This window comes from Cavia porcellus, unplaced genomic scaffold, assembly GCF_034190915.1.
Source record: "Cavia porcellus strain 051 isolate PalLab524CR breed Dunkin Hartley unplaced genomic scaffold, mCavPor4.1 scaffold_21, whole genome shotgun sequence".
Taxonomy (NCBI): Eukaryota; Metazoa; Chordata; class Mammalia; order Rodentia; family Caviidae; genus Cavia; species Cavia porcellus.
This window is the reverse complement of record NW_026947504.1, coordinates 29,034,553-29,062,010: the sequence shown is the minus strand read 5'-3', so window position 1 is coordinate 29,062,010 and position 27,458 is coordinate 29,034,553. Positions and strand designations below refer to the sequence as shown.

General features: G+C 40.2%; 1 protein-coding gene across 2 annotated transcripts in view; it reads left to right on the top strand.

The window, feature by feature from the left end:
• Window positions 1–282: 282 nt before the first annotated feature.
• Cryl1 (crystallin lambda 1) overlaps window positions 283–27,458 on the top strand; it is a 146,056-nt gene continuing 118,880 nt past the window's right edge. Inside the window, exons 1-2 of one of the 2 annotated variants that reach the window (XM_003477233.4) lie at window positions 283–520; window positions 26,675–26,782. In XM_003477233.4, the coding sequence (XP_003477281.2) occupies window positions 480–520; window positions 26,675–26,782 (149 nt within the window). In that variant the 5' untranslated portion in view covers window positions 283–479. The remainder of the gene's footprint in view (window positions 521–26,674; window positions 26,783–27,458) is intronic. The other variant, XM_063232481.1, reaches the window with a different exon arrangement.

Below are 27,458 nucleotides of genomic sequence, written 5' to 3'. Positions count from 1 at the left end.
AGGGGTTTGGGGTGAGCTGGAGTGGGGGGGGCGGGGAGGGTTCACAGCAGCCACAGCGCGGCAGGCAGCACCCCACAGTCCTTCCGCTTCTCCAAGCACTGCGTCTGGCAGCTCCTGCGCCCGGTGGCGCGAAGCCCTGACGCTGCCGCAGCGCCTTCCGGGGAGACTGGAGGCCGCGCTGCCCGCCCGAGCCGGCCCGCCCGCGTGCGCTGCAGCCCTCGAGTCTGGAGACCCGACCGCTCGCGAACGCCGGGGCCCCTGACTTTTAGCGCGCAGCAGAGACAAAAACAGACTCACGCAGGTCTCGCGTCTGCCCTGCCACCTGGGAAACACCAGAGTTCCCGCGCGAGAGCCCACGGGGCGCCCGTGCTGCGGCGTCCGCCCCCCTCCCGCCCGCGCGTGCGCAGTCCGCGGCCCGGACGCCCCGCCCGCCCCTGGAGCCGCTCCGTGGCGCCCCCGCCGGTGCGGCGCTCGCGGCCATGGCGACGTCGGCGGAGGGCGCGGTGGCGATCCTCGGCAGGTGAGGGGCGCGAGGCGGCCGTGCCTGGAGCCTGCGCGGCGCCGCGCTCCGGCCGTCGCGGTGGTCGCGACCCTGCAGGCCCGTCGTGCCGAGTCGGCCTCGTGCTGCGTGGCGCGGGCCGGGGCGCGTGCGTCGGCCCGCAGGTGCGGCTCCGGTCCGCGCGGATGCCGGCGCTGTGCGGGCGCCCGGGGCACGGCCCGGCCCGGGCTTTGGCGTACGAGAGCGCCTGTCCCGTGACAGCCGGGGTTCTGGCGTGGAGAGACCCTGGCTGGGTACAAGTGTTAACAGTCTCAGTGCGTGCCAGTTGCTTTCTAGGGTGTGCGCCCACGCCCCTTTATAGTTTTATTTTCATCAGAGCTGTTTTAAAACACCGGGCGCTTATGTGTACCCCTCCTCGCAGTTCTGTCAACGGCTCATACTTGCAGTTGAAGGTTGATGGCACCTGGGGGCCTGCTGGTGCGCCCTTGTGCCTCTGGGCGGCCCTGCACCAGTTCTTAGCCTTCTGGGGACCGGGTCCCAGAGCGGGTTTTCCTGCAGAGCCCATGAGAGAAGAGCACCAGGGCGCCTGGCCCCTGCTTTCTTTTGGTTGCACAGCAGTGGAAAGGCTTCCTCTCCAGGCCCTTGGGTGCCTGCGGTGAAACAGTGATGGGATATGAAAGTGCACTTTGCACTTGACCCGTAATTATGTCTGCCTTGCATTTTATTTAGGGACAGCTGGAGTTAGAACTTTGCCTATCTTCTCTCACACTCTGAACTGTGTTCTGCCTGCTCCTAACGGATGTTAACAACTTTTGTGGATTAGACTCCTGAGGACCTGCAGTGGTCAGTCAGTTTATTTCTGATTCCTTGAGGGTCTTGGACAAAGCAGAGGGTTGGCAAACTTTCAGGATGATATGAGTTACCCTGGCCTCAGCTTGTTTTCTTACTTCTTTTGAAAGTCCTGTCTTTCTCTCCCCCTGGCACCTCCACAGCACCCAGCTCTGCTCCTGGGAGTGCTGGTTTCTTGTAATGCTTCCCCCTTCCACTGCCCTTCCTCCCTTCCTGCTCTTTCTCTTTCGTGGCTCCATAGGAGAGTCCAGGGAACACCTACAGTATTTAGCAAGTGGTGCTTAGAATGTAAATTAACGCCCTAAACCTTGAGTTTCATTCTTGGTTTCAATACACTTCCGGAAAAAAACAATCAATTTCAATGCACTGGGACATGGATTCTGTCGTAGGAGTTTCCAGACTCTCTCCTAAGTGTACTTAATGGGAACACAGTCTGCACGTGATTCTTTTTCACCCCCCCCCCAACACCCCTAGTACTTCAGGGCCACTTACTCGTACAAGCACCCCCAGCGAACCACTTGACTTGCTTTACAAGAGAAGAATGGGTTTTGAGGAGAGGGCCGTTTACGAGATGGTTTCTTCAGAAACAGCTTCTCAGTCAAAAGTATTTCAGATTCTTCTTGCCTTAAACAAAGAATTGGACAAGACAAGCTAATAACTGCTCAAAAGTTTGAAAAATATGGTGTAAATGGGTATGGGAGAAATCACCTCTACAGAGCAAACGTGCTGAACAAAGAGAAAAGAGTAAAAGCAAAAATAAAAGTACTCAGCTTGTTCAGGTGCACATAGGATGATGGTGTTCCATAATTCCAGCCTTTTTTCCCCCCAAAAATCATTTTTTAAAAATTAAGTTTATTGGTGCAATTTAGGTATAGGTAATGATTATAATCATCATAGGGAATTTGTACCCCTATATATCTTGATTCTTTTTCCCAAGTCACCTCTCCTGTCTTCAACCCCTTTTTCCTTCCCTGTTTACAAAGCTTTATTTCCATTTTATCCTTTTTATCATTTTTTCCCTTTTCTGTTCTTTCCCCCTACTAAGCCCCTAGCTTCTCTCTCTCTTTTTTAAACTATTTTATCCTGTTTCACAGTGTCTATTGTACATTTTGGTCCTTGTTTACTTTTTCAGTGTCTCACAACAGTGAGACATTCTGATATTTACATATGTGTTTCTAGTTTATTTCATGTAAGAGTATGGTCTCAAGGTGGATCCATTTACCTATAAATATCTCGTTTATCCTTTATGGCTGAGGATTACTCATATATATCACCTCTTTTTTATCCATTCCTCAATTGATGGGCCTTTGGGTTGTTTCCAAGATCTGGCTATTATAAACTGTGCTGCTATAAACATGGGTGCACATATATTACTGTGGTATGATGGTTTTAATTCTTTTGGGAAGCTACCCAGAATGGGAATAGCTGGGTCAAATTAGACCTCTAATTCTAGTTTTCTGAGGAATCTTCACACGGATTTCACAGTGGTTGTACCAATCTACACTCCTACCAACAATGGGAAAAGGTTCCTTTTTCCCCACAGCCCCGCCAGCATTTGTTATTGGTCAATTTCTTGATGATAGCCAATTTTTCTGGGATGAGGTGGAATCTCAGTTTTAATTTACATCTCTTGAATAACCAAAGATGTTGAACATTCTTTTCATATATTTTATTTTTCATTTGTATTTCTTCATCTGAGAAGTGTGTTCATTGGGTCTTTAAGTTTGGGGGTTCTGATTTTCTTTATAAATCTGCTACATGAGAGAATAGGCAGAACTCTAGATGATATGGGTATAAGCAAAGATTTCATAAAGAAAACACTAATCACATAGGAAATAATACAAAGAATGAACAATTGGTATCTCATCCTATTAGCTTTTGCTCAGAAAACAAAATCACATAGTATAAACAGAACCCAAATAGTGGAAAACAATTTTATCCAGTTAGCCCTCAGCAAAGGACTATTATCTAGAACATATAAAAAACTGAAAAAAATCAGGCCAGTCTTTTTAATGCTGTCCACATCTGGTGGGAGGTCTGGAGAAGTTCTATATACGGGGTCCTTGAATTACCCTAGGATCTTATAATTGACAGGACCTGCACATTTCCCCAACCAGTTTTGCTATGGCCCTATATCCTGTATCAGCCCTAGAGTCTGGTGCTGTAGAAAGTAAAAGATACAAAATAACAACTTTTAGCAAAGGTAGTAGAAATGTGTATCCTAAAGATAAATTTGCATTTGCATAGTGTTCTGGTGTTATAGTCAGGGATTTACAAGGAGAACAAGACAACACAGGACAACATAATTTACAGTATCATTCATAATGGTCACACAAGCAGTCAGCTACAAAGAAAGTGCAGGAAATCTGTCTGCACACTAAAGATGTAGAGAATCCAGCCAAGGGCCTGGACTCCATGGCAGTGTCCTGTGTGTTCAGCTGAAGGCCTTAAGCCCACAGTGTCTCCCAGCTGGAGGCCTAGGGCCCACAACAATGACTCACGCCAAGTCTGTTTCATGGATCTGTGCTGGGAAGGTCCAAGGTGAGTAGTGGAAGCTAGAAAGTCTGTGCCAGCCGGGTGAAGGATCTGTGCCAGTTAGGCTGAGGGCTCTACAGTGGAGCCAAGAAGTAACATTCAAAGTAAGGACCAGAGCTCCCTGGAAAGTATCACAGCCATTCTCAGTGCCAATGAAGTCCTGAGCTCCTCCATTGATGATAATAGCCGAGTACGTATCAGGAAGCTAGCATGACAAGTTTCTTCTGGAGATTGAACAGCACACATCTTCCCCTCCACAACCAGGAAGTGATGCTCAAAGTAAGGACCAGAGCTCCTCCAAAGTGAACCACAGCCACTCTCAGCAGCAAGGTCCTGTGCTCCTTTGATGGTAACAGCCAAGTTCGTATCAGGGAAGACAGCATGATGAGCTCCTCCAGGAGAACCAGTAGCTCCAAATAGCAACAGTTAGGAGAACCCACAGTGCTATATTTCCTCTCCAGGTCTCCTTTGTATGCTGGCAACTTCCCTCAGGTGGGCTACACTCAGCACCACACCGACTCAGTTCAGCTGGTGTTAAGTTGACCAGTTTTTAATCTACCACATCTGGCTTTTATTCTGTTAGCCTTACCTTAAAATTCTTGTCTCATAAAATTTCTTAGAAAAAGTGTACATAGTCTGGTGTGGTGGTACATGTCTGTAACCCCAGTACTCTGGGTGGCTGAGTCAGGAGAATCATGATACAATTCACTGTGTTGTGAGCCACTAAAATATGAGATCTGCATTTACATACTGCATTGTTCATTGGGCCAAATTTTAGGTTTTGAAGTTCTTTAAAATAGAATTCGGTCTGTGAAAGGGCCTACTTTGTGCATGTGTCTGGCATTGCCCTGTCTAATGCTTCCTTTTTTAGGGACACATTCCTTCAGGGATCAGCCTAGGGATTATCTTGAGGAAAAATTCTGCTCCTAGAACTTTCCTCTGAGAGTAGAAAATACATTGATTGGGACTGTATTTCCACTACGTTTAAGTGTTTATAACAGATATTGGAGAACATATATGTACAGTGAAACCTTGGTTTGTGAACACAATTCATCCTGGAAACATGTTGTAATCCAAAGCACTAGTATAGCAAAGGGAATTTCCCCATAAGAAGTAATGGAGACTCAGATGATTAGCTCCACAAGTCAAAAAATATGTAAAAATGATTATAATTCTGTAACATCATACAAAATAATAAAGGTAATATACACAATATAAAGGAAAACCACTTGCACTAACCTTTGAAAGCCTTCAGGATTGGTGTGAGGGAGATGACAGGGGAGGGCGACTTTCCCTATCACTGATGGAATCACTGCTGTCTGTTGGCTTAATGGACTCTTTTTCTTTTCTCGAAACTTAACAAAGAACCTATCCAAGGACACTTCCTTTGCTTCGTTTTGAGGGTTTTGTGGAAATGTGACATTGCATTGTCATTAGATTCATCAGTTGGTCTACAGCCTCATTTGGGTAGTGCTTTTCTACAAAATTTTGCAGTTTCTCAAACTTTACACATCTCCCCAATCTCATCTGAAGTAAGGGATCCCTCTGCCTTTTTCTCTTCCTTGGCTGCAGAGATGTCTGTCGTAATCTCCTTCGGTGGGGCGATGATCACCCACAGTCCTGCCACCCAGGGGTGGGCAGAGGGTAGGGTGAAGAACTGTTGGCTGAGTGGTCATCATGTGACATTTGGCATCACATACTACTGGTACTGCAAGACGCTTCTTGTTCATCAAGTTAAAATTTATTAGAAGTGTTTCTCTTGGAGAACACTCACACATTACTCACAACCCCAGGTTTTAGTGCACGTGTATCTGAAGTTGTAGTTAGGGGTTGTGCGGAGAACAAGTAGAATCAGGACATGGATTTTATAATATTATTTTTATAATGGTCACCGGGAGTTAACACAAGAAAATGCAGAAAATCTATCTGCACCACCAAAGACATAGAATATTTAGTCAAGGGCCTAAATCCCACAGCAATGTCCCACATGAGTCCAGATAAAAACCCAGAGCTCATGACAGTGCCTTCCATCAACTAGAGGTCCAGCATCCACAAGAAGGACTCATGCCAGTCTCTTTTATGGATCTGTGCCGGGAAGACCCAAAGGCCAGTGGTAGAAGCCAGAAAGTCCATGCCAGTGGGGGTTATGTGGAGAACAAGTAGAATCAGGACGTGTGCTGGTGAGATGAGGGTTCTACGCTGGAGCTAAGAAGTCACGCTCACAACAAAGACCCCTGCTGTCCTGAAAGGCACCACAGCCATCCTCAGCGACACGGAGGCCCCGAGCTCCTCCAATGACAAGCACAGTTGGGTACATGCCAGGAAGCCAGCGTGATGAGTTCATCCTGGAGACCAAGTGGCACACATCTTCCCCTCCGGAGCCAGGAAGCAATGCTCGACGTGAGGACCAAAGCTTCTCCAGGAGAACTAACCTCATAGGAGAACCCACAATGCCTCAACCCCTCAACACCTCCCTTCTTCTCCACCTATTTATCCTGGCAACTTTCCTCAGGTGGAGCATCTTCGCTCAATGCCATGCTGATGTAATCCAGCTGGCATTAAGCTGACCATCAGTTCTTAATCCATAACAGAAGTATAGTGTGAAGCTTGGGGAATTGTTTTTTCTATCAAGCAAGGTATCTTATGCACTAGAGTCATCTTCATTTTCTTATTCCAAATTTTTTTTTGGGTGACCGTATACTTTTTTTTGTGGCACTAGGGAAAGAACCCAAGGCCTTCACACTGAGTTGCATCACTAGTACTTTTATACTTGGTGACAGGATCTTACTGAGTTTCCTAGGCTGAGCTTGAATTTGTGATCCTCAGAGAACCAGAACTCCCGAGATCCGGCCATGGTGGGACTCAGGCAGCTTATTTACCCGCCCTCCTGGTAAGTGCTTGCGGCATGGGCCAGGAGGAGAACCAGAACTCATGAAATCCAGCCATGGCGGGACTCAAGCAGCTTATTCTTCCTCCCTCTTGGTAAGCACCCATGGCATTATCCAGAAAGAGAACCATTACCTGTGAGCCTAATGCCACATGGGCTGAAAATCAAGCTCCCCCCCAGCTACTGGAGATAGATGTCTCAGCATCTCTTGGGAGGATGACCATATGCAGTATAGCAAATATGGGTGATTTCCTTCTATCTTCTGTTTGAAGGCAAAGGTTGTTTTCACTGTTTTGTTTTGTTATGTTTCTTTTGCTCTATTCAGTACTCTTGGTTTTATAATTCAGTACTCTTGGTTTTACAATTGGTTTTATAATGTTCTATTTTTGGTTTGATTTTGCTATACCTAATTGACTGGACAACTATTGTGAAGTTAAGGAGATATACCATAGAACTGTTACTACTATCCCAGTGTCCTACTGTGAAATCCTGTACTAGTTTCACTGCATTGTCTCAATTGGCTTTGTTCTGTCTTGCACTGTTGCATTTTTACTACTTTCAAAAAAAAAAAAAAGAATTTGTGATCCTCCTGCCTTAGCCTCCCAGAGTGCTGGGATTACAAATGTGTGCCACAACATCTGGCTGACTGTGTACTGTTTTTTAAAAAATAAATTCTATGAGATAAGAATTTTCTTCAGTGTATTATGATACAACACACACACACACACACACACACACACACACACACATGCACACACGGGGTGAGGGAATGCTGCGGTGTTCTGGTTGCCTCTGAGTCAGCTCAGACACTAATATGCCCTTCCTAGGAATTGTTTAACAGCTTGTAGTGGCAGATTTTCCAAAGCTGATGTAGATGAAGAATGTAGGAACAGTTTACTTTACCTTTTGCCTAATAAGCAACTGTAGGATACAGTTGGAGAGATTGAAGCACTAATATGCTTGCAGTTCCTTTTCTTGTTGCTGAGACAAAGTATTTGACCACCAAGTTAAAGAAAGAAAGATTTATTTTGGCTCACAGCTTGTAGAGGTTTCAGGCCATAGCAGTGTGGCATGGTGGAGGGCCACTACAGAGGAGAAACAGTTTGTAGTGGACAGAAGACAGCCAAAGCAGTAGGGTTGGGACAGAGGCTCACTTCTAGCAGAGCATCTTGCAGACATACCTACCGTGAGTTACTGTGCCTTGTGGATGGTGAGCTTGTTAGAAATTGAGGGTTGTGGCAGTCTTGTATGGAGCAGGCCTACTGGCTGTTTTTTCAGCAGCTCCTATGATTGTTAACACTGTTTCGCAGTAAAATCTATCTCTCTCCTCTCTCTCTCTTTCTCTCTCCCCACCCCCTCTGGTTTCACTGTGTTGCCCAGGGTGATCTTGGATTCTTGGGTTCAAGCAGCTCCTCTGACCCTCCTACCTCAGTATCCTGGCCGGGACTATAGGTCTGTGCTGCTGGGCCCAGTCCAGTCTTTTAATTAAGGGTTACAGGTTTTCTTTTTTTCTTTTTTTCTTTCTTTCTTTCTTTCTTTCTTTCTTTCTTTCTTTCTTTCTTTCTTTCTGTCTGTCTGTCTGTCTTAGAAAAAGACATAATGCTATATACGTTGAGGACCAAATCTAGGGTCTCCTGCATGCTAGGCAAGTTACACTCCCATGAACATAACTTTATGTGTGTGGATGTGGGAGTGGGAACTGGAGATTGAAGTCAGCGCACATGCACCGGGCTACACCCTCAGCCCTTTTTTGTTTTTTAAGACAGGATCTCATTAAGACACTAAGTTGCCCAGGTTGGGCTTGAATTTGTGATCCTCCTGCGTCAGCTTCCCATGGTGTGGGATTGTAGATGTACACCACCACACCCAGCTTAATTTATTTAATCCTACCCTGGAGAGCTTTCCTTGCCACTGAAACTGCTCTTACGGTCACCGCCTCCATTCATCTGCTCAACCCACTGGCCCCTTCTCAGTCCAGATCTTACTGCATCAGCCACTTTTGTCACAGGTGAGTGCTCTCTTCCTCTTCTCCTTCAGTTCCCCTCCACTTCCCTGAACCTCTCAATTGATGATCTTTACCCAGAAGAGTTGGAGTACGCAATTACTCATTTCTCTCTCCGTCTCTGCCTCTGTCTGCCTGTCTGTCTCTTCTCTCTGCCTCTCAGAATTGGACCTGAGGCCTTTGTACTGAGCAACTTCCCTGGCCATTTTTGATTTTGAGACATGCTCTCACTAAATCACTGAGTTGCTGAGGCTGGACTAGACTCTGCGGTCTTCCTGCCTCAGCCTCCCAGAGTACTGGGATTACAGGTGTATGCCACCATGCCCAGCTTCATGATTTAATTCTGAACTATCATTGTTTACTTCCTTAGCAATCTCATCTCTGTCACAGTCTGGATGCCATGTCTTATGCAGTATGTAGCTCCCATATTAATATTTCAGCACAGAGATTGGTCCTGGACCAAAGGCTTCTATCCAGTTGTTTGCTAGAACGAACTCTCAGACACCTCACCCTTTTTTTTTTTTTTTATTTAAGAGGAAAAAGAGAAAAACACAAAACAAACCAAAGCGGCGTAAGGGTACACGCAATACAGAACTACAAAACAAAACAAAACAAAACAAAACAAAAAACCATAACAGTAAGAAATTACCTGCTAGTAGATTACACACTATTTTCTTGAAAATAGTTCCTCAAATCACAGTATCAAAGAACACAAGGTGGACATTCAAACAGGGAGACTGCAAACAGCTGTGTTCAATGTTCCAAAAACATTGATAAAGTCAGCTATTTAACACCCCCAAACACACTTGCTGTTATATCCGTTAGAGCTCTTTTTCTTTTTTTTTTTTCCCCTCTCTTTTTTACAACAAAATTTACACATCTTGGATTTTATTACTCCTTAGTGCTTATTACTTTCTTTGGGGGGGGGAGAATACAGTCAAATATGGCAAAACAAAGCTGTCAGTCAATACCAAGGATAGACATAGCACATGGTGTAGAACAGAGTACAAGTTTATCAACAATGGTTATCAACGTTGTCCCTTGTTTCCTTAAAAAGAATTGTCTATCTTATTAGATATTATAAAGTTGGACAAAACAGTAGAGAACAAGACCAATAAAACTTAGGCATTGTAAACATTACAGGACTTCCAAAGAAGACAATAGTCAAACCAGAATGGGTATCTTAGTGAATCTTATTGTCTTCAAAGTAGTTGCCTATGTCTTCAAACTTGATACTATCATATAGAATGGAACAGAGTCTAATCAGTCAAAACAAGATCGTGGGAGTACTACAGGACTTCAAAACAAGTTAATAGGAAATCGAAAAGAGTTACTATTTATATATCCTAATTTTTTTGAATTTTTTCTTTAATTAAGACAAACATAAGAAATGACTAAATAATTTTTTTTGAAACAATAAGGGGGAGATTGAGATAAAACAGGACATAACAATATAACAATAGAGGTCACAGCATGACTGTTTCAATAACCTAGTACTTCACCACCTTATAACCTGACTTAATAGTAGTTAGCATAGTGTCTTTTTCCTTGAAATATTTGGGTAAAACTTCATATACTCTAGCTTCAAATATTTTCATATCAAGAAGCCCAGAATAAAGCCTTTCTAATTAATGAGTGAAAACTTTATAAGGCTTCAAGGCCACCTAATGGGGAATCATGATTACCACATATTTTTATATATTTGAATCATTACTTACATTAGGGAAACTATTCGGTATTCACACATGCGAGATTGATTGATTTCACTTATGAGTATGGTCTCAAGCTGTGCCCATTTATTGATAAATATCTCAATGTGATCCTTCTTTATAGCTGAATAATACTCCATTGTATAGAAATACCACAACTTTTTTATCCATTCCTCAGTTGATGGGCACTTGGGTTGTTTGCAAGATCTGGCGATTACAAATTGTGCTGCTATAAACATAGGTACACATAAATCACTGTGGTATGATGCTTTCAGTTCTTCTGGGAATATGCCTAGAAGTGGAATAGCTGGAATAAATGGGATTTCCAGTCCCAACTTTTTGAGAAATCTCCAGACAGATCTCCACAAAGGCTGTACCAGTCTACACTCCCACCAGCAGTGCAGGAGAGTTCCTTTTTCCCCACAGCCTCTCCAGCATTTGTTGTTGGTTTTCTTGATCCTGGCCATTCTTTCAGGAGTGAGATGGTATCTCAGTGTGGTTTTAATTTGCATTTCTCTAATGACGAATGATGATGAGCATTTTTTCATGTATTTATTTGCCATTTGCATTTCTTCATCTGAGAATTGCATATTCATCTCAGATGCCCATTTTTGGATTGGATCTTTGAATTTCGGAGGTCTGAGTTTCTTTAATTCTTTGTATGTTTTAGACAAGAGGCCCTTGTCTGAGAGAGAGTTCACTAAAATCTTTTCCCAGTTTGTGGGTTTTCTTTTCACTATGCTGGAGATTTCTTTTGACATGCAGAAACTTTTTAATAAGAAGTGGTCCCAGTTATTGATTCTGGGAAGTATTTCCCGTGTGGTTTGAGTCCTGTTGATGAATTCTTTACCTACTCCTATGTCTCCAAGGTTTCTACCTATTTTGTCTTCCAATAGATTTAGTGTTTCTGTTTTAATATTCAGATCTTTGACCCATTTAGATTTTAATTTAGTACATGGAGACACCTCACCCTTGAAGCGCTCCTATCTGCTCTCCTACGGTCTTTCCCAGTGAAGCTAATGTCATCTCTATCCTTCCTTGCTCTCCAGAAGAAACTTGGCATCATCTTTAGTTCTTTTTCATTTCATACCCCAAATGGAACCTGCAGCAGGTTGTTTGGGGTATACTTTGAAAATGTCTTATGTTTGAAACTCTGCTGACTATTTCTCATTATTTCTTCTGTTGTCGTCCTGGTCTAAGCTGTCATCATACCCCACAGCGGCCTCAGGACTCCTTATTGGACTCCTTCCTTCATCTCCGCCCGCCATCAGTACAGATGTTCCTTGACTTAGCAGGGTCATGTCCAGTGCAGCGTCTGGATGGGATAGAGATATGAGAAGTGCACATGGATTCCATACACCAACCTAGTGAACATCCTAGCACCGCATACTGCTGGTTGCACCCTTTGTGATCCTGGGGCCGGTGGGACGCTGCTGTTGCTGCCCCAGTGCTACCTGGCATCCACAGAGCATGTTGGACTGCACAGTGCCAGCCCAAGAAAAATCCAAATTCACAGTTCCCTATATGGTTTCCACTCAATGCCCGTTTTTTTTGTACCATCATAAAGTCAAACTATTTTTTAGCTGGGAACTGTATGCTCTTAAAGAAAGCAGTTAGAACTTTCCTCGTAAAAATTTAAATCAGTTCATATCTTTCATTTAAAACTTCTGATTAACCACGTGTTTCACTCAGAATAAAAGTCAAAATCCCCCCTCATGGCTTCAAAGGCACTGTTCCTGTAACTGGGGCTTCCCATCCTGGGAGGCCTCCCATCTGACCTCATCCCCCACTTCCTCCATTTTCCACTCCAGCCTTCCCTCCTAGTCCATGTGGACCTCACAAGCATGCTCCCTCTTCTGGGGACACTTTTCCCCCAGGTGCTGTTGTGACTTGGCTACTTAGCTCCTTCCATTCTGCTGAAATGTTCCTTCCCCAGTGAGAAGGTCCTTGGTGCTGCACCTCAGGTTTCTGTGGTTCCCATCCCCACTCCCTACTCACTGTCCCTCTTCCCTGGTCTCTTTTCCTAGCACTTTTACTTGTTTTATTTGTTGCCTGCCTAATCACTGTAAGCCACAGGGGGACAGAAACTAGAATGGTGTCTGCCACATACTGGACATTGCCCTGTCCCTTCAGTGAACCATCCTTGTCCTAGCATTACCCCCCAGGAAGAGCCTGCTGGTCTTTCATTATCTTGTGTTTGTTACCGGGACACGTCAGCGTTTTTGTTGTCAGCAACTAACACCAAACTCTCCAATGTGCCAGGAATACAAAGGTGAATGAGATAGCTCTGGTGCACAGAGCTTGACTAAATAAAACACAGATTAAAGCTAGCAGCCTATGAGCGTGGCTTTCCCCTTCTTCCTTGTGCAAATTGATTGTGGTTTGTATCCATGCACTTAGATGTCCATTATGAAAGATGGAACAGTTCAAAACAAACGAGAGGTGTCTGACCTTTCAGACCCGGAGATTTAAGATGAAAGTAAGGTTTGAAATTTGTTCTCCCCGTGGCTCCACTTGCTGCCTCATGCCTGCACTGTAAGATGGGGCAGCGGTAGGAAGTTCTAGCGTGGTCCCAGGGAAGAGGCTTTTAGAGAGAGTGGATGGGGTTGCCTTTTGAGAGCCAGACCACAGGAGAGCAAGAGATGGGGTGAGAGTTGGAGAGGGACCCCTGGAGCTGAGGTGCAGCGTGTTAAATGTATGTATTTTTCTTGGTCAGTGAGAACCCCTGGGTGGGGTAAGAAACCTTACCAAACTCAGAATCAGCCTTTTGCAGGATGAGTCAGTTGTCCATTTATAAAATACATGTATTTTAATTTTTGATTGTTCTAAAATATATATAGCATAAAATTTGCCATCTTAACAGTTTTAAGTGTGCAGTTCAATAGTGAGTGTCAAGTATATTCACATTGTTATTCAATCAATCCCCAGAAGGCTTTCATCCTGTTGAAGTGGAGCTCTGTATCCATTTCCCCCTCCTCTCAGCTCTCAGCACCCACCATGCTGCTTTCTGTCTTTGAACTTGAGGTTCTTATACTTGAATAGAATCATGTAGTTTTTGTCCTTTTGTGACTGGCTTATTTCATGTAGCAGCATGTCCTCAAGGCTTATCAATGCTGTAGTGTGTATCCTTCTTTTAAAGGCTGAGCAACTTAGTATTTATCCTTAGACTGGGAGGTGCTGCATGTGTAGGGCTATTCTTTGTTCCTGTACTCCAGAGTGACCTCATATTATGTCAAGAGTGATAGTTTATTCCCTTTCTACTCAACCACGTTTAAGCATTACTGCTGTACATTCGTGCTGCAGTTGGTTTTCAAAGCATGTTCACATTTATTATTGTTATTTTTTATTATTACTGTTGCTATTTTGCAGTGTGGGGGATGGAATCCAAGGCCTCATTCATGCCAAGTAGGCATGCCCTACCTGCCCTACCACCGAGCTGCACACACTAGCAGTTTTATTGAGGTGTAATTCACTCATTTAAAGTCTGGCTTAAAAGTATGGTTCATTTAAAATGTGATAAAAGACCAGGTAGTATATGTAATTGAATGTTCTTTAGCACAGTCAAGTTTGCAGCATTCATATCATCTCACCCTTAAATCTGTTAGCTGTCACTCTCATCTGTTCCTCACCCCCCCCCCCCCCAAACTGCTGCTCTGCTTTCTGTCTCTGTGGATTTGCCTGTTCTGGATATTTCATGTAAATGAAGTGATATAATTTAAGAGCTTTGTGATTGACTGCTTTTACTTAGCATGATGTTTAAACATTCATCCGTGAAGCATGTGTCAGTTATGGGTGGATAACTTGCTGTGAGAGTGCACACTACTTTATTCATTCACTCATTGGTGTGACATTTGTGTTTCCATAAACATTTATTACAGGATTTTTTTTGTAGATGTATTTTCATTTCTGATGGGACAAACCTAGGAGTGGAATTATTGCTACATACATTCATTTGAAGAAAAAGGAATACTATTAAAAATTTACTGAAAATTGTGAATGTGTTAGCAGACAGTGTGCATATACTTCCTCACCCAGCTTCTCCTATTGTTAACTGTTTTACTTGCTTATTGGTAGGACAAAATACCCAACATCCACAAGTTAAAGGAGGAAAAGTTTATTTTTAGCTCACAGTTTGTAGAGGTTTCAGTACATAGTCAGCTGACTCCAAGGCAGGGCAGCATGGCAGTGGGGCATGGCAGAGGAGAAACAGTCCATGGCCTGGCAGGCAGAGACAGTGAGCCTTCCTTCTCTTTTTAGTTCATCTACCCACAAACCTATTGGTTGGTGTCACCCACACCCAGAACCGTGCTAAACCAATCAGTACACTAGTCTAGTATCATACACTAATGGTCCCATCACTCCCAAAAGCCTCATAAGGTTTGGGGGGAACATTAACATATAAGATAGAACATTAATAGTATAGCATGATTTCTTATAATTAATGAACTAATAAGTTACCTGTTAATAGTAATATTATTCATTAGAGATTGACAATATTATTGACTGTTGAAGAACCAGCATGTTGTGATTCTGATTTCCTTCATTTTTACTCAGTGTTCATTTTTTGTGCTAGGAGCCCATCCACGATAACAAGTTACATTTATTTCTTTTATTTTTTATTAGTACATATTTGTAGTACATAATATTTACATTCCTTGTGAGTATTGTTACATGTATATAACATACCTTGATTCCTTTTTTCATCCCCCTCATCTGTTGATCTCATTTCTCTTTTAGGAAGATCTACCTCCCTACTTTCTATCAACTGTCTTTTACTTTGCTTTTTATACTGTGGGTTTCTCACTTAAGAAAAGCCATTTGATATTTAAACCCTGTGTGTCTAATTTATTTCACTTAACATTATGGGCTGAAGGGACATCTGCTTTCCTGTTAATGACTTGTGTATTTTTCTTTATGGCGGAGTAGTACTCCACTGTATATAAATATTGCATTTTCTTTTTTTATTATTTATTTATTTATTTTTTATTTTTCTTTTTTATCAGTACCAGGGATCAAACTCACGACTACCTGCTTGCAAGGCAGGTGCTTATGCCGCTGAGCTAAATCCCTAGCCCCAAGTATCGCATTTTCTATCTACTCATCTCTTGATGAACATGGAAGCCACTTGTAAGATTTAGCTATTATTAATTGTGCTGATGTAAACATGGATATATATATATATATATATATATATATATATATATATAATATGGTCTGTTTAACTCTCTTGGGAAGATATTTAGAAGGGGACTAGCTGGGTCAAATGGAATTTCTAGTTTAAGTTTTTGAGGAATCTCCATGCTGATTTCCACAGTGGTTGTACTAGTTTACATTCCCATTAACAGGGTAAAATGATTCCTCACCCACCAGCATTTGTTATTTTATTTCTTTTTTTTAATTTAAAGAAAGATTAAACAAAACAGCAAATAGGCAGAAATAGTACATACATTCAGAGAAAAAAAAAGAGTAAGAAATCACTAGTTGACGTCGTTTTACAAATAGTTGTTCAAGGTACAAAAATGGAACATGTAAAGTGGGAATTCAAACAGAGACACTGCATAAAGTTCTAATCAACTGTCCAACTTAGTAACATGGTTGTCAATCCTATACATTTAAACATACATGCAGTTATTCATATCTTCATTTATGTTTAGATTAAACAAACTAAAGCAGGTTAAAATCATTATGAACAAAGAATAATAGTATTGCTGGATTTTCACTTCATGACATTCCATGATCAGCACAGAAAACGGGTAGTAATAATACATACTTTCAAAGAAAAATAAACAGTAAGAAATCACTAGTTGATGATTACAGATTGTCTTCTTACAAATAGTTATCCAAGATACTAAATTGGAGCATATAAAGTGGGGATTCAAACAGTGAGATTGCAACCAGCTCTGTTCAACTATCCAACAAAAACTTAGAAATATGGTTATCCTCTACACTTAAACATATATGCAGTTACCCATATCTTCAATTATGTTGACTTTCAATAAATCCAAGCAGGCTAATATCACTCTGAACAAAGAATAACACTGTTGCTGGGTTTCACATTATAACCCTCCAGGATCAGCACTGGGTATTTTAGTGTCTCCTTTTCTTCAAAGTATCTGTTCATTTCATCAGTTGTCATAAGATCAGTTCTCATAAACTGTTCATAGATTCTACACATGCATGGGTCTTTTTTTAAATTTTATTTAAGGAGAAAAAAAACAGAAAAAGGGTACAAGTTACACAGAATTTCAGAAAAAGTAAACAGTAGGAAATCACTAATTACATATTGTCATCTTAGAAATAGTTGTTGAAGTTACAAAATTAAAGCATATAGAGGGGACTTTCAAACAGTGAGACTGCAAACAGTTTTGTTCAATGATCCAACAAAACTCAGTAATATGGTTATCTATGTTATACACTTAAATATATATGCAGTTATATCTTTTAGAGAACTTTCTTTTGTACAATGACAATTACACATTTTGGGTTTTATTACTCCTACAGTTCTTACTACTTTTTTTTTTGAAGAAAGTAAAGCCAAATGTGACATACCAGGAGAGAGTCAGTCAAATCAAAAGGATGGACATAATACATAATGTAAAAACAAAATACAAAGTGACCAACAATGGTTACCATAATGCCTCTTGTTATCTTAAAAAGAATTGCCTATATCATCAGTTATAATAAAATTGTACAAGACAGTAAAGAATAAGACCAATAAAACCAAAACATTGGAGACATTAGAGGACTTCAAAAGAAGATAATAGTCAACCAGAATGGGCGTCACAATGAATCTTATTGTCTTCATAGTTATTGCCTATACTTTCAAACTTGGTACTATCAAGCATAACAGAATAGAGGAAAATCAGTCAAAACAAGATGGTGAGAGCAATACAGAGTTTCAAATCAAGTTAATAGGAAATCAAAGTGGGTTACTATAATATATCCTGCTATTTTATTTATTTTTCCCTCAATTAAAAGGATAAAAATGAAAAAGTAGATAATAAAAAGGAGATTGAGATAAAAAAGAGGGCATAACAACAAAACAGTGCAGGTCAAAACATAGCCATTTAACAAAATAGTGTTTCACCACAAGATAATCTCGACATAACATGCATGGGTCTTAACATGTATTTTTTTTTTAATTTTGAAAGTAGCAATTGTGCAACAACCTAAGACAGAACAAAGCCAATCGAGACAATGCTGTGAAATTGGTACAGGATTTCACAGTAAGATACTGGGATAGTAGTACTAAGTACTATGGTGTATCTCTTTAATTTAACAATAGCTATTACGTATTGTTAAATCAAACCAAAAATAGAACATTGTAAAACGAATTGAGAATACTGAATAGAGCAAAAGAAATATAACAAAAAGTGAAAACAACCTATGCCTTCAAACAGAAGATAGAAGGAAATCCCCCATATTTGCTATACTGCATATGGTAATCCTCCCAAGAGATGTTGAAATATCTATCCCCAGTAGGTAAGGGGGGAGGGGGCAAGTGGAAGAAGGGTGCTTGATTTTCAGCTCCCTTGGAAGTTGGCTCACAAGTAATGGTTCTCCTCCAGGCCCAAGCTGCAGGTGCTTATCAAGAGGGCAGGTGAATAAGCTGCCTGAATCTCTCCATGGCCGGAACTCTGGAACTCTTTTTTCTCCTCCTGACCCGTTGCAGACGCTTACCGAGAGGGCAGGTGAATAGGCTGCCCGAGTCCCTCCATGGCCGGAGCTCTGGAGCTCTGTTCTCCTCCTGGCCCGCGTTGCAGACGCTTCGTTATTTTATTTCTTGATGCTGGCCATTCTTTGTGAGGTAAGCTGAAATCTCAGGGATGTTTTAATTTGCATTTCTGTAGTGGCCAGTGGTATTGAGCACTTGTTTATGTGATTATTGGCCATTTTTACTTTTTTCTGGAAGTGAAGTGTATATTCATTTCACTTGCCCATATTTTGATTATTTTGTATTAGGGGGTTCTAATTTTTATGACACCTTCATATATTCTAGATATTAGTCCTCTATCTAGGAGTAGCTGGCAATTTTTTTTCTCATTTTGTAGATTGTCTTTTCATTCTGTTGATTATTTCCTTTGCTGTGCAGAAGCTTTTTTATTTTCTTGTTGACGATTTTCACCTCTATATTAAAGAGACTAGTTTGTAGTCCTCTGATGTGATTGAATTCTGTCTGGTTTTGGAATAAGGATAATGACAATTTCCAGGAAAACATCTGGGAGTACACTTTCCCTTTCAAGTTCATTAAAAAGCTTGATGAGTATCGCTGTTAGAACTTCCCTAAAAGTTTTGTAGAATTCAGCAGAGAACCCATTTGGACCTAGGCTTTTCTTAGTTGATAGGTTTTTTGTGAATGCTTCAATTTTATTAGATTATTCAGAATTTTAAATTTTTATTGTACTTATTTATTGTCATGGTTTATGTCTGTGACCCCCACGCTTCATGCGTTTGCATTATGCATTTGTGTTTGGTTCATTGTCTAGAGCTTGGATTGGGGATGTGAATGCTAAACCAGCCTAGGGGTGGAGCCAGGATGTGATGTAATTGCAGGAAGGTGTGTCTTGCTCTCTTGCTGGTTTCTGCCTTGCTGTTTGCAGCTGCCATGAACAGCAGCCCCGCCATGCCACCCTGCCTTGGAGCCAACTGAGTATGGACTGAAACCTCCAAAAACTGTAAGAAATAAACCTTTCCCTTCCCAACTTTGGTCATCAGGTATTTTGTCTCAGTGACGAGTTAAAAGTAACCAAGACATTTATTTATGTATTTTTTGGTACCAGGATTGAACTCAAAACCTTGCATTGCCAGGCAGGTACTTGTGCTGCTGAGCTGTATCCCCAGCCTTTATTCAGGGTTTTTAAAGCCTCTCATTTCAGTTTTAGTACTTAAATGTATCTAGGAATCTTACCTGTGTATTCTGAATCTTCAATTTATTGGCATACAGTTTTGTGAAGTAGTTTCTAATTATCTTTTTGATTTCTGCAGTGTACATTGTAATTTTACTTTTTTCATTTTTAGTTGTATAGATTTGGGTCTTTTCTCTCCTTTTTTGAGTTAGATAGGCTAAGAATTTTTTTGTTTATTCTTTTGAAGACTGAAGTATTCAATTAATAAAGTCTTTGTATTTTTTAAAATCTCAATTTCATTGATTTCTGCCTGTATGTTTGTAATTTCCTTTCTTGTACTGGCTTTGGGTTTAGATTGTTTTTGTTTTTCTAGGACTTGAGGTACGTCGTTTATTTATTTGGATTTGCTTGATTTTTGTGATGTGGATATTCACAGCTACAAATTTTTCTCTTAGGACTGCTTTCATTGTGTCCATTCATTTTGCTATGTTGTACTGGACTTACTGATTTCTTATAGAAACTGTCTTTTAAAAAATTTTCTCTGTAACCTGTTGTTTATTTAGGAATATCCATGCATTTGCATACTTCATGGTTTTTTTTGTCACTGATTTCTACTATCATTGTGCTATGATCTGATAATATGCATGTTATAATTTTAGTTCTTTTACATTTATTTAACCTTGCTTCTTTGGCTACCATGTTATCTGTTTGGAGAAAATTCCATGTGCTACTGAGAAGACCATGTATTCTGTTGTTGATGAGTAGAACACTACCCTGTAGATATTTATTAAGTCCATTTGCTTGAAGGTTTTGTCTAACTATGATATTTCTTTGATTTTTTGGGGGGTCTGGTTAGTCTGTCTATTTGTGATAGAGGAGTATCGAAATCCCTCACTATAATTATGTTTATGCTTATCTAGTCTTTTATGTCTAGTAGTACTTGTTTATGAAGTTGGGTATGCCATTGTTCAGTGGATGTATGTTAATAATTGTTATCGCTTCGTGTTGGATTTTTCCTTTAACCAACATGTAGTGACTTCTTTGCCTCTTTTGATCAGTTTTGACTCAAAGTCTACTTTGAGCATAGGATAGTTATGTCTGATTTTTTTTTTTATCTTCTGTCTCATGGAATATTTTTCCATCCTTGATTTTTAGTCTATGTGTTTATTTTTAGATTAAATGTGTTTCTTGTGTATGCCATACTATTAGATTTTGTTTCTTGATGAATTCTGCCGATTTGTGTCTTCCAATTGTAGAATTGAGACCATTCACATTGAGAGTTATTACCAATAAGCATTGACTTATTCCTGCCATTGTCATATTTTCCTGTTGCTGATTCCCTATCTTTTCCTTTTACTTCATTGCTCATCCTATGTGGTGTCTTCATTTTTAGCTTCACTGTTTCTTTCTAGGATATCTGTGAAAACTTTTTGGAGTGATAGTACATTGGTCATCAGCTTTTTAAAGTGGTTTTTATCATGAAAGTGTCTTATTTCTTTATCAATTTTGAAAGTTTTTAGGTGGTATTAACTTGGGGATGGAAATTTTTTTCTTTTAGGGCTTGAAGCTCGTCACTCCAACATCTTTAGGCCTTTAAGAATCGTGTTGAAAAGTCTGCTGTAATTCTAGTGGGTTGTCGTCTATAAGTGATCTGTTGCTTTTCTCTAACCACTATTAAGATTCTGTACTTCAAAGGAGCCAAACACATTCATTGGAAGAAAGATAGTTTCTTTAATAAATGGTGCTGGAAAAACTGGCTTTCCACATGCTGAAAACTAAAATGAAAATGGATCAAAGATCTAAATATTAAAATAGAAACACTAAATCTTTTGGAAGAGAGAATAGGAAGAACTCTTGAAGATGTAGTTGTAGGTGAAGAGTTCATGAACAAAACTGCAATCACACAGGAAATAATTGAAAGAATCAACAACTGGGGTCTCATTTAAAAAGCTTTTGCACAGCAAAAGAAATCACCAACAGAGTGAAAAGACAAACCACAGAGTCAGAGAAAATTTTAGCCAGTTCCTTTGAAGGACTAGGACTTCAGACAAAGGACTAATATCTACAACATGTAAAGAATTGAAGAGGATCAGAATCCTTTAATTTAAAGACTCAATCCAAAAATGGGCATCTGAGATAATGCATGCTTCTCAGATGAAGAAATACAAATGACAAGTAAATATATGAAAAGATGTTCACTATCACCGGTCATTTCAGAGATGCAAATTAAAACAAAGCTGAGATTCAATCTCCAGCAAGAATTGCTATTATTAAGAAATCAAACAATAACAAATGCTGGTGCAGCTGTGAGGAAAAGGAACCCTTTTCCACTGTTGGTGGGAATGTAGACTGGTGCAGCCTCTGTGGAAATCAGTGTGGAGATTCCTCAAAAAACTAGAACCAGAGGTCCTGTTCGACCCAGCTGTTCCCCTTCTAGATATATTCCCAAAAGAATTAAAAACATCGGGACTTCCGGGAGAACATGGCGGACAGATAGCAGCAGCTACGGGGGCTCTCTGAAAGACCCAGCTTAGAATTCAGGAATGGTGCGGAGTAAGGAATCATAAGTAAGTGGAGATATGCCCTGCTGACCCAAGAACGAACTGGGCTGAGAGAAACCAACTTGGAATGCAATCCTGATGCTATAACAGGAACAGAAAAGCCTCAGTGTGGAAGCTGGAGCCTGCGGCATTGGAAGCCGCGATTTGGGTTTTCCACCGCGCGGCGGCTGCATCTACATCGGCTCGGCAGGGAGAGAGACGTGCGGAAGCTCTGAGAATGGGAATCTGCGAACGGAGTTGAAAACAGGACGGGCGGGGAGCTGTGCATTGACTTGCGGTAAGGTGAGTGAGAGAAACTGACACTCTTCCACAGTTTAGGAGACTCCAGCGGAGGACATTCTGGGACTGGGCAGACTTGCAGGAGTGGGGCGCTGCAGTGACTTCAGCCACGTATCCCCCTCTCAAGCAGGATTGGTGAGAAGTGCCTAGCCTACATAACGCTGCTGGCTGAGACCCAGTAGGCTAGCACAACCCAGATCCCAGAGCCTGAGGGTGGCCTGGAGGGGCGGGCCCGCATAGGCTGCCTGGTATGCAACTTCCTAGTGTGCTGCGGTGGGCGGGAACACCTAGCCAGCGCAATTCGATCAGGCTGTGGCTGACAGGGAGGGAAGCTGGGCCTCCTATATACACTTGCATATATAAGGAACAAAGAATATGGGAAGAGGGAGCAACAAGAAAGGCCCTTCGGCCCCCAATCCTGAGAAACAGGCAATAGCGGACACCGTACCAATAGACATAAAGCGCCATCTAGAGAGCCTCATAGATGAGTTCAGGAATGAAGTTATTAATGATCTGAAGCTAGAAATAAGCAGAATAGTTAGAGAAATGCTAAGCACCACCCAAGAAAAACAGATGGTGGAATGGAAGAACAGAAAAAGAGGGGAGAATTGTTTGATGGAGAAAATAGAGAAAGCATAGAATACGTGAAGCAGGTTCAAAGAGACTACCAGGAAACTAAAAACTCTATCGAAAACTGGCATAACAGCTTGAAAGAAACTAAGGACAGACTATCTGAACTGGAGGGCAGATTTGTAATATGGGAGAATGAAATGAAAAACTTCTTAAAAGTAACAAAGAAACAAACAACAATAATACAAAGACTAGAAGATGATAAGAGGATCCATAAGTTAAGAATTAAGAACATAAAAGAAGTAGGGACACAAACAAATGAACTACAAAAGCTACTCACAGAAATAATCCAGGAGAATTTTCCTAATTTAGCAAAAGGTAAAGATACTCAGTTGTATGAAGCATACAGGACCCCAGCCACCTACAACCCAAACAGGGCAACACCCAGGCATATAATAATAAAAATTCCAGAAATTCAATACAAGAACAGAATATTAAAAGCTGTCAGAGACAAGAAACAGACCACTTACAAGGGAACACCCATCAGAATTACAGCAGATTTCTCTACACAAACCATCAAATCACGAAGAGTGTGGAGGGAAATAATTCAAGTTTTGAAAGATAATAATCTCCAGCCAAGATTGAGATATCCTGCACAACTACCCTTGGAAATTGATGGAAAAACAAGGTGCTTCCAGGATGAAGAGGAACTAGGGGAATATGCAGCCACCAATTCAACTCTACAGAGAATACTGCAGAATATTCTAAAAAAGAAAAATACAAAGAATCCAGAAATAGTGGCAGAGAGACCACAATGAAGGGAGCAGAAAAAAAATGAAGACAAACTGACAACTAGTGACAGAAAAAGAGCTCAACAGAAATGAGGCAGAGAAGATTGGATGATAGGAACAGCTATTTTGGAGAAAATGACATCTTAATAGGTAATACTGATTTAGTATCATCTTGTTTTGAAGTCTCATCAAGCTTTTGTTCTTCTGTCTCCATTGGTCTAAACAGGTTGTATCTTATTGGATTTTATTATGTACGATAGTATAAGCAAAAACTTTTAAAGACGAGATTATACAGAAACCATTGTTCATTTTCTGTTACTTGACTCTAAATACCTTGTAATGCTGTCATTCTCTTAAATGGTTTTACATTGTTTTGATATATTTGATACTACAGTATACGAAGTTATACTCAAAGATTTCAAGGAAAGAGACAATATGGTAACTACTTTTATGTCAGGATTATCTTGTGGTGAAACACTATTCTGCTTAAATGGTTATGTTTTGATCTGCGCTGTTTCGCTGTTATGCCCTCTTTTATCTCAATCTCCACTTCATTATTTACTTTTTTATTTTTATCCTTTTAATTAAGGGAAAAATAAATAAAAAATAGCAGGATATATTATAGTAACCCACTTTGACTTTCCATTATCTTGATTTAAAGCCCTGTATTATTCTCACCATCTTGTTTTTGACTGATGTCCCCCTATTCTGTTTTGCTTGATAGTTACCAGGTTCGAAAGTTTAGGCAACAGCTGTGAAGATAGTGAGATTCATTATGACGCCCATTCTCGTTGACTATTATCTACTTTTGAAGACCTATAATGTCTCCAATGTTTTGGTTTTGTCGGTTTTCTTTACTGTTTTGTTCAATTTTATTATAACTGATGATACAGGCAATTCTATTAGAGATAGCGGGAGGCATTATGGTAACCATTGTTGATCACCTTGTATTATGCTTTTACATTATCTATTATGTCCACCCTTTTGATTTGATTGACTCTGTTCTATTATGTCACATTTGGTTCTACTCCCTTCCAAAAAAGTAGTAAGAACTGTGGGAGCAACAAAACCCAAAATGTGTAATTGTCATTGTACAAAAGAGAGGAAAAGAAAGTGCTCTAAACGATATAACTACATGTATATTTAAGTGTATAAGATAGATCATGATATCACTGAGTTTTGTTGGATCATTGAACAGAACTGTTTGCAGTCTCATTGTTGGAATGTCCACTTTACAAGCTTTAATTTTGTGACTTGAACAATTATTTCTAAGATGACAATATGTAATCCATTAACTAGTGATTTCCTACTGTTTATTTTTTCCTGTAAATCTGTATAACTTGTACCCTTTATCTGCTTTTTTTCTCCTTAAATAAAATTTTAAAAAAAGAATTAAAAACATCATACCATAGTGATATATGTGGACCCATGTTTATAGCAGCAGTTTGTAATAGCTGAATCTTGTAAACAATGTAGAGATCCATCAACCAAGGAATGGATAAAAAGTGTTTTAAAAAATATATAATGTAGTAATAGCTATAGAAAAAGATAAACTTGAGTGAAATAAATCAGACACACATGTAAATATCTCAATGTCTCCCCGGTATAGAAAACTGAAAGAGTAAATAAGGACCACAGTGTACAATAGATATTGTGACACAGGAAGAAATTGTTCATAAAAAGGATCTAGGGTGAGGGGAAGAGGGAGGAAAGGAAAAAAGAAATGATAAAAGAAGGATAAAGTGGAAACAAAATTTTGTAAATGAGGGGAAAAGGGGCTTGAAGGGAGGAGGGGTTGGGGAAAAAGAGGAATCAAGATACATCATATACAGGTACAAATTCCTTACAATGAATATGATCATTATGTTTATCTAAATTGTACCAATAAACTTAATTTTTTTTAAAACCCCAAAATATAACACAGGAAAACTAAGAGTCTGTCCTTGAGTTGGACTCCCAGGATTTTGACTATGGTGTATATCATGGAGAAGTGTGTTTTTGAATGTGCCTATTTGGGGCACCTCATTTATCTGTATGTTTAATTCTTTTCCAAATAGGAAAGTTTTCTGCTATTATTTCAGTAAATAGATTTTTAAATGTTGTGTGTGTTGTCTTCTGATTTTTTCATTAATCCTAGTTAATCTTCGCTTAGTCTCCATTGTGACATCCAGGAGCTGTTGGATGTATTTTTTCATGTTCTCTTGTTATTTTTAAGGTATTAATTGGTCACTGACAACATCCTTGTTCTCTAGTTCTGATGCTGTGTCCTCACACTGGTCACTTCTGCTGTCTATGCTTTCAATAGAATTTTTAATCTCCTGAATTTCTTTTTGGAGCCTTACTATGGATCCTCATTCTTTTCTATGCTCTCCTGAATATTTTGGATTATTTTGTTTAGCTTTTTCTATCTTCTATTAATTCTTCTTTAGATTGTTTTATTTCACCCAGTATCACATTACCTATGTCTTCTGTGAGCTTGCCAAATGCCTTACTTATCTGTTTTTCTTAATCTCCCCTAATATATCTCTTCATATTTTTTGTTTGTGTGGCTTTTGGTTTTCTCCTTTCAGTGCCACGTGGATCGGAGGAGATGGGAATTTTTGCCACCTATTTTGTTGGCTTGTCTTTGTGTGTGTGTGTGTGTGTGTGTGTGTGTGTGTGTGTGTGTGTGTTGTGTGTTGAGGCTTCTGAGTTGACTGTAGTAGAAGGCTTCGTTTCTAGTATGGAGAGCTCTTTAGTTTGTCTACTTTTTGGTGATACCCTTCGGGCATGGCTAACTGTTGGCCATTGGCTCTGTCTTGCCTGAGACAGTTGCATTGGGGTTCTGCAGTCCTTTTCCTTGTGATACCCTGATACCTCTGAACCGTAAAAGTTTGTTTTAGTGCGTGAGACCACAGTGAGTGTGGCTGATGTGTCACTGTGCTCCATGAGAATATTAGTACCAGTCCTGGAGTTGGGGGCTCAGGAGCTCCTAGTGAGTATGGACATTTTAAATTAGTACAGTGATTGAAGTGTGTATGTTAAAGAGATTTATGAAACATTATAAGAACAATGTGTTGTATGGTTTTTAGGTTCCTTTAAGAGGAAAAATGAAAAGCTGTTCAATTATTAAATTAATGTGAGTCTTTTATTAATTTTCTTTTTAGCGGACTCATTGGACAAAGCTGGGCAATGTTGTTTGCCGGCGGAGGCTTCCAGGTGAAACTCTACGATATTGAGCAACAACAGATAACAAATGCCCTTGAAAACATCAGGTAGGTCAGATGGCGCCAACCTGTAGGAATTAAATAGCACTGTTTCTCTTTTGTACTCTTTTCTCTCATATCCTCAAGGCTGTAAATATTTGTGATCACGCATTTTATTTGATTTTACTTCTAGTGTCTAGGCTGATAAAGAGAAGATCAAAGGGGGCTGGAACATGCATTTTTTGTTTTTTTTTGTACTGGGGATCAAACTCACAACCTGTTTGCCAGGCAGGTGCTATACTACTGAGCTGTATTTCTAGCCCTGGAACATGAATTCAAACTACTATAATTATCTGCTCTCCTTTTAATGACCATTGTAGCTTTTTTGAGCTTGGGACTATTGTAAATAATACTAAAATTGATATTCTTGTATTTATTTCTCCTTATAAATAAGTTCAAGAGTTTCAATAGATTACACCTCATAGTGAAATTGCTGGATCTGTGTTACCAGAAAAGGTTCTGATGGCCTGGATTTGGATTCATCTCTTTCAACTTTTAACCTCTTTCATGTTTCCTTTTGTCCTGTGTTTTTAGAAATATATTCTGGTTACATTCTTTAGATTTTTCTCCTATTTTGCCAATTCTCTTTTTAGTTGCATTTAATCTGCAGTTTAAGCCATTTACTAAGATTATTTAAATAATTTAATTTTTTAAAAGTTAAATTTGCTTCTTCTCCAAATGTATT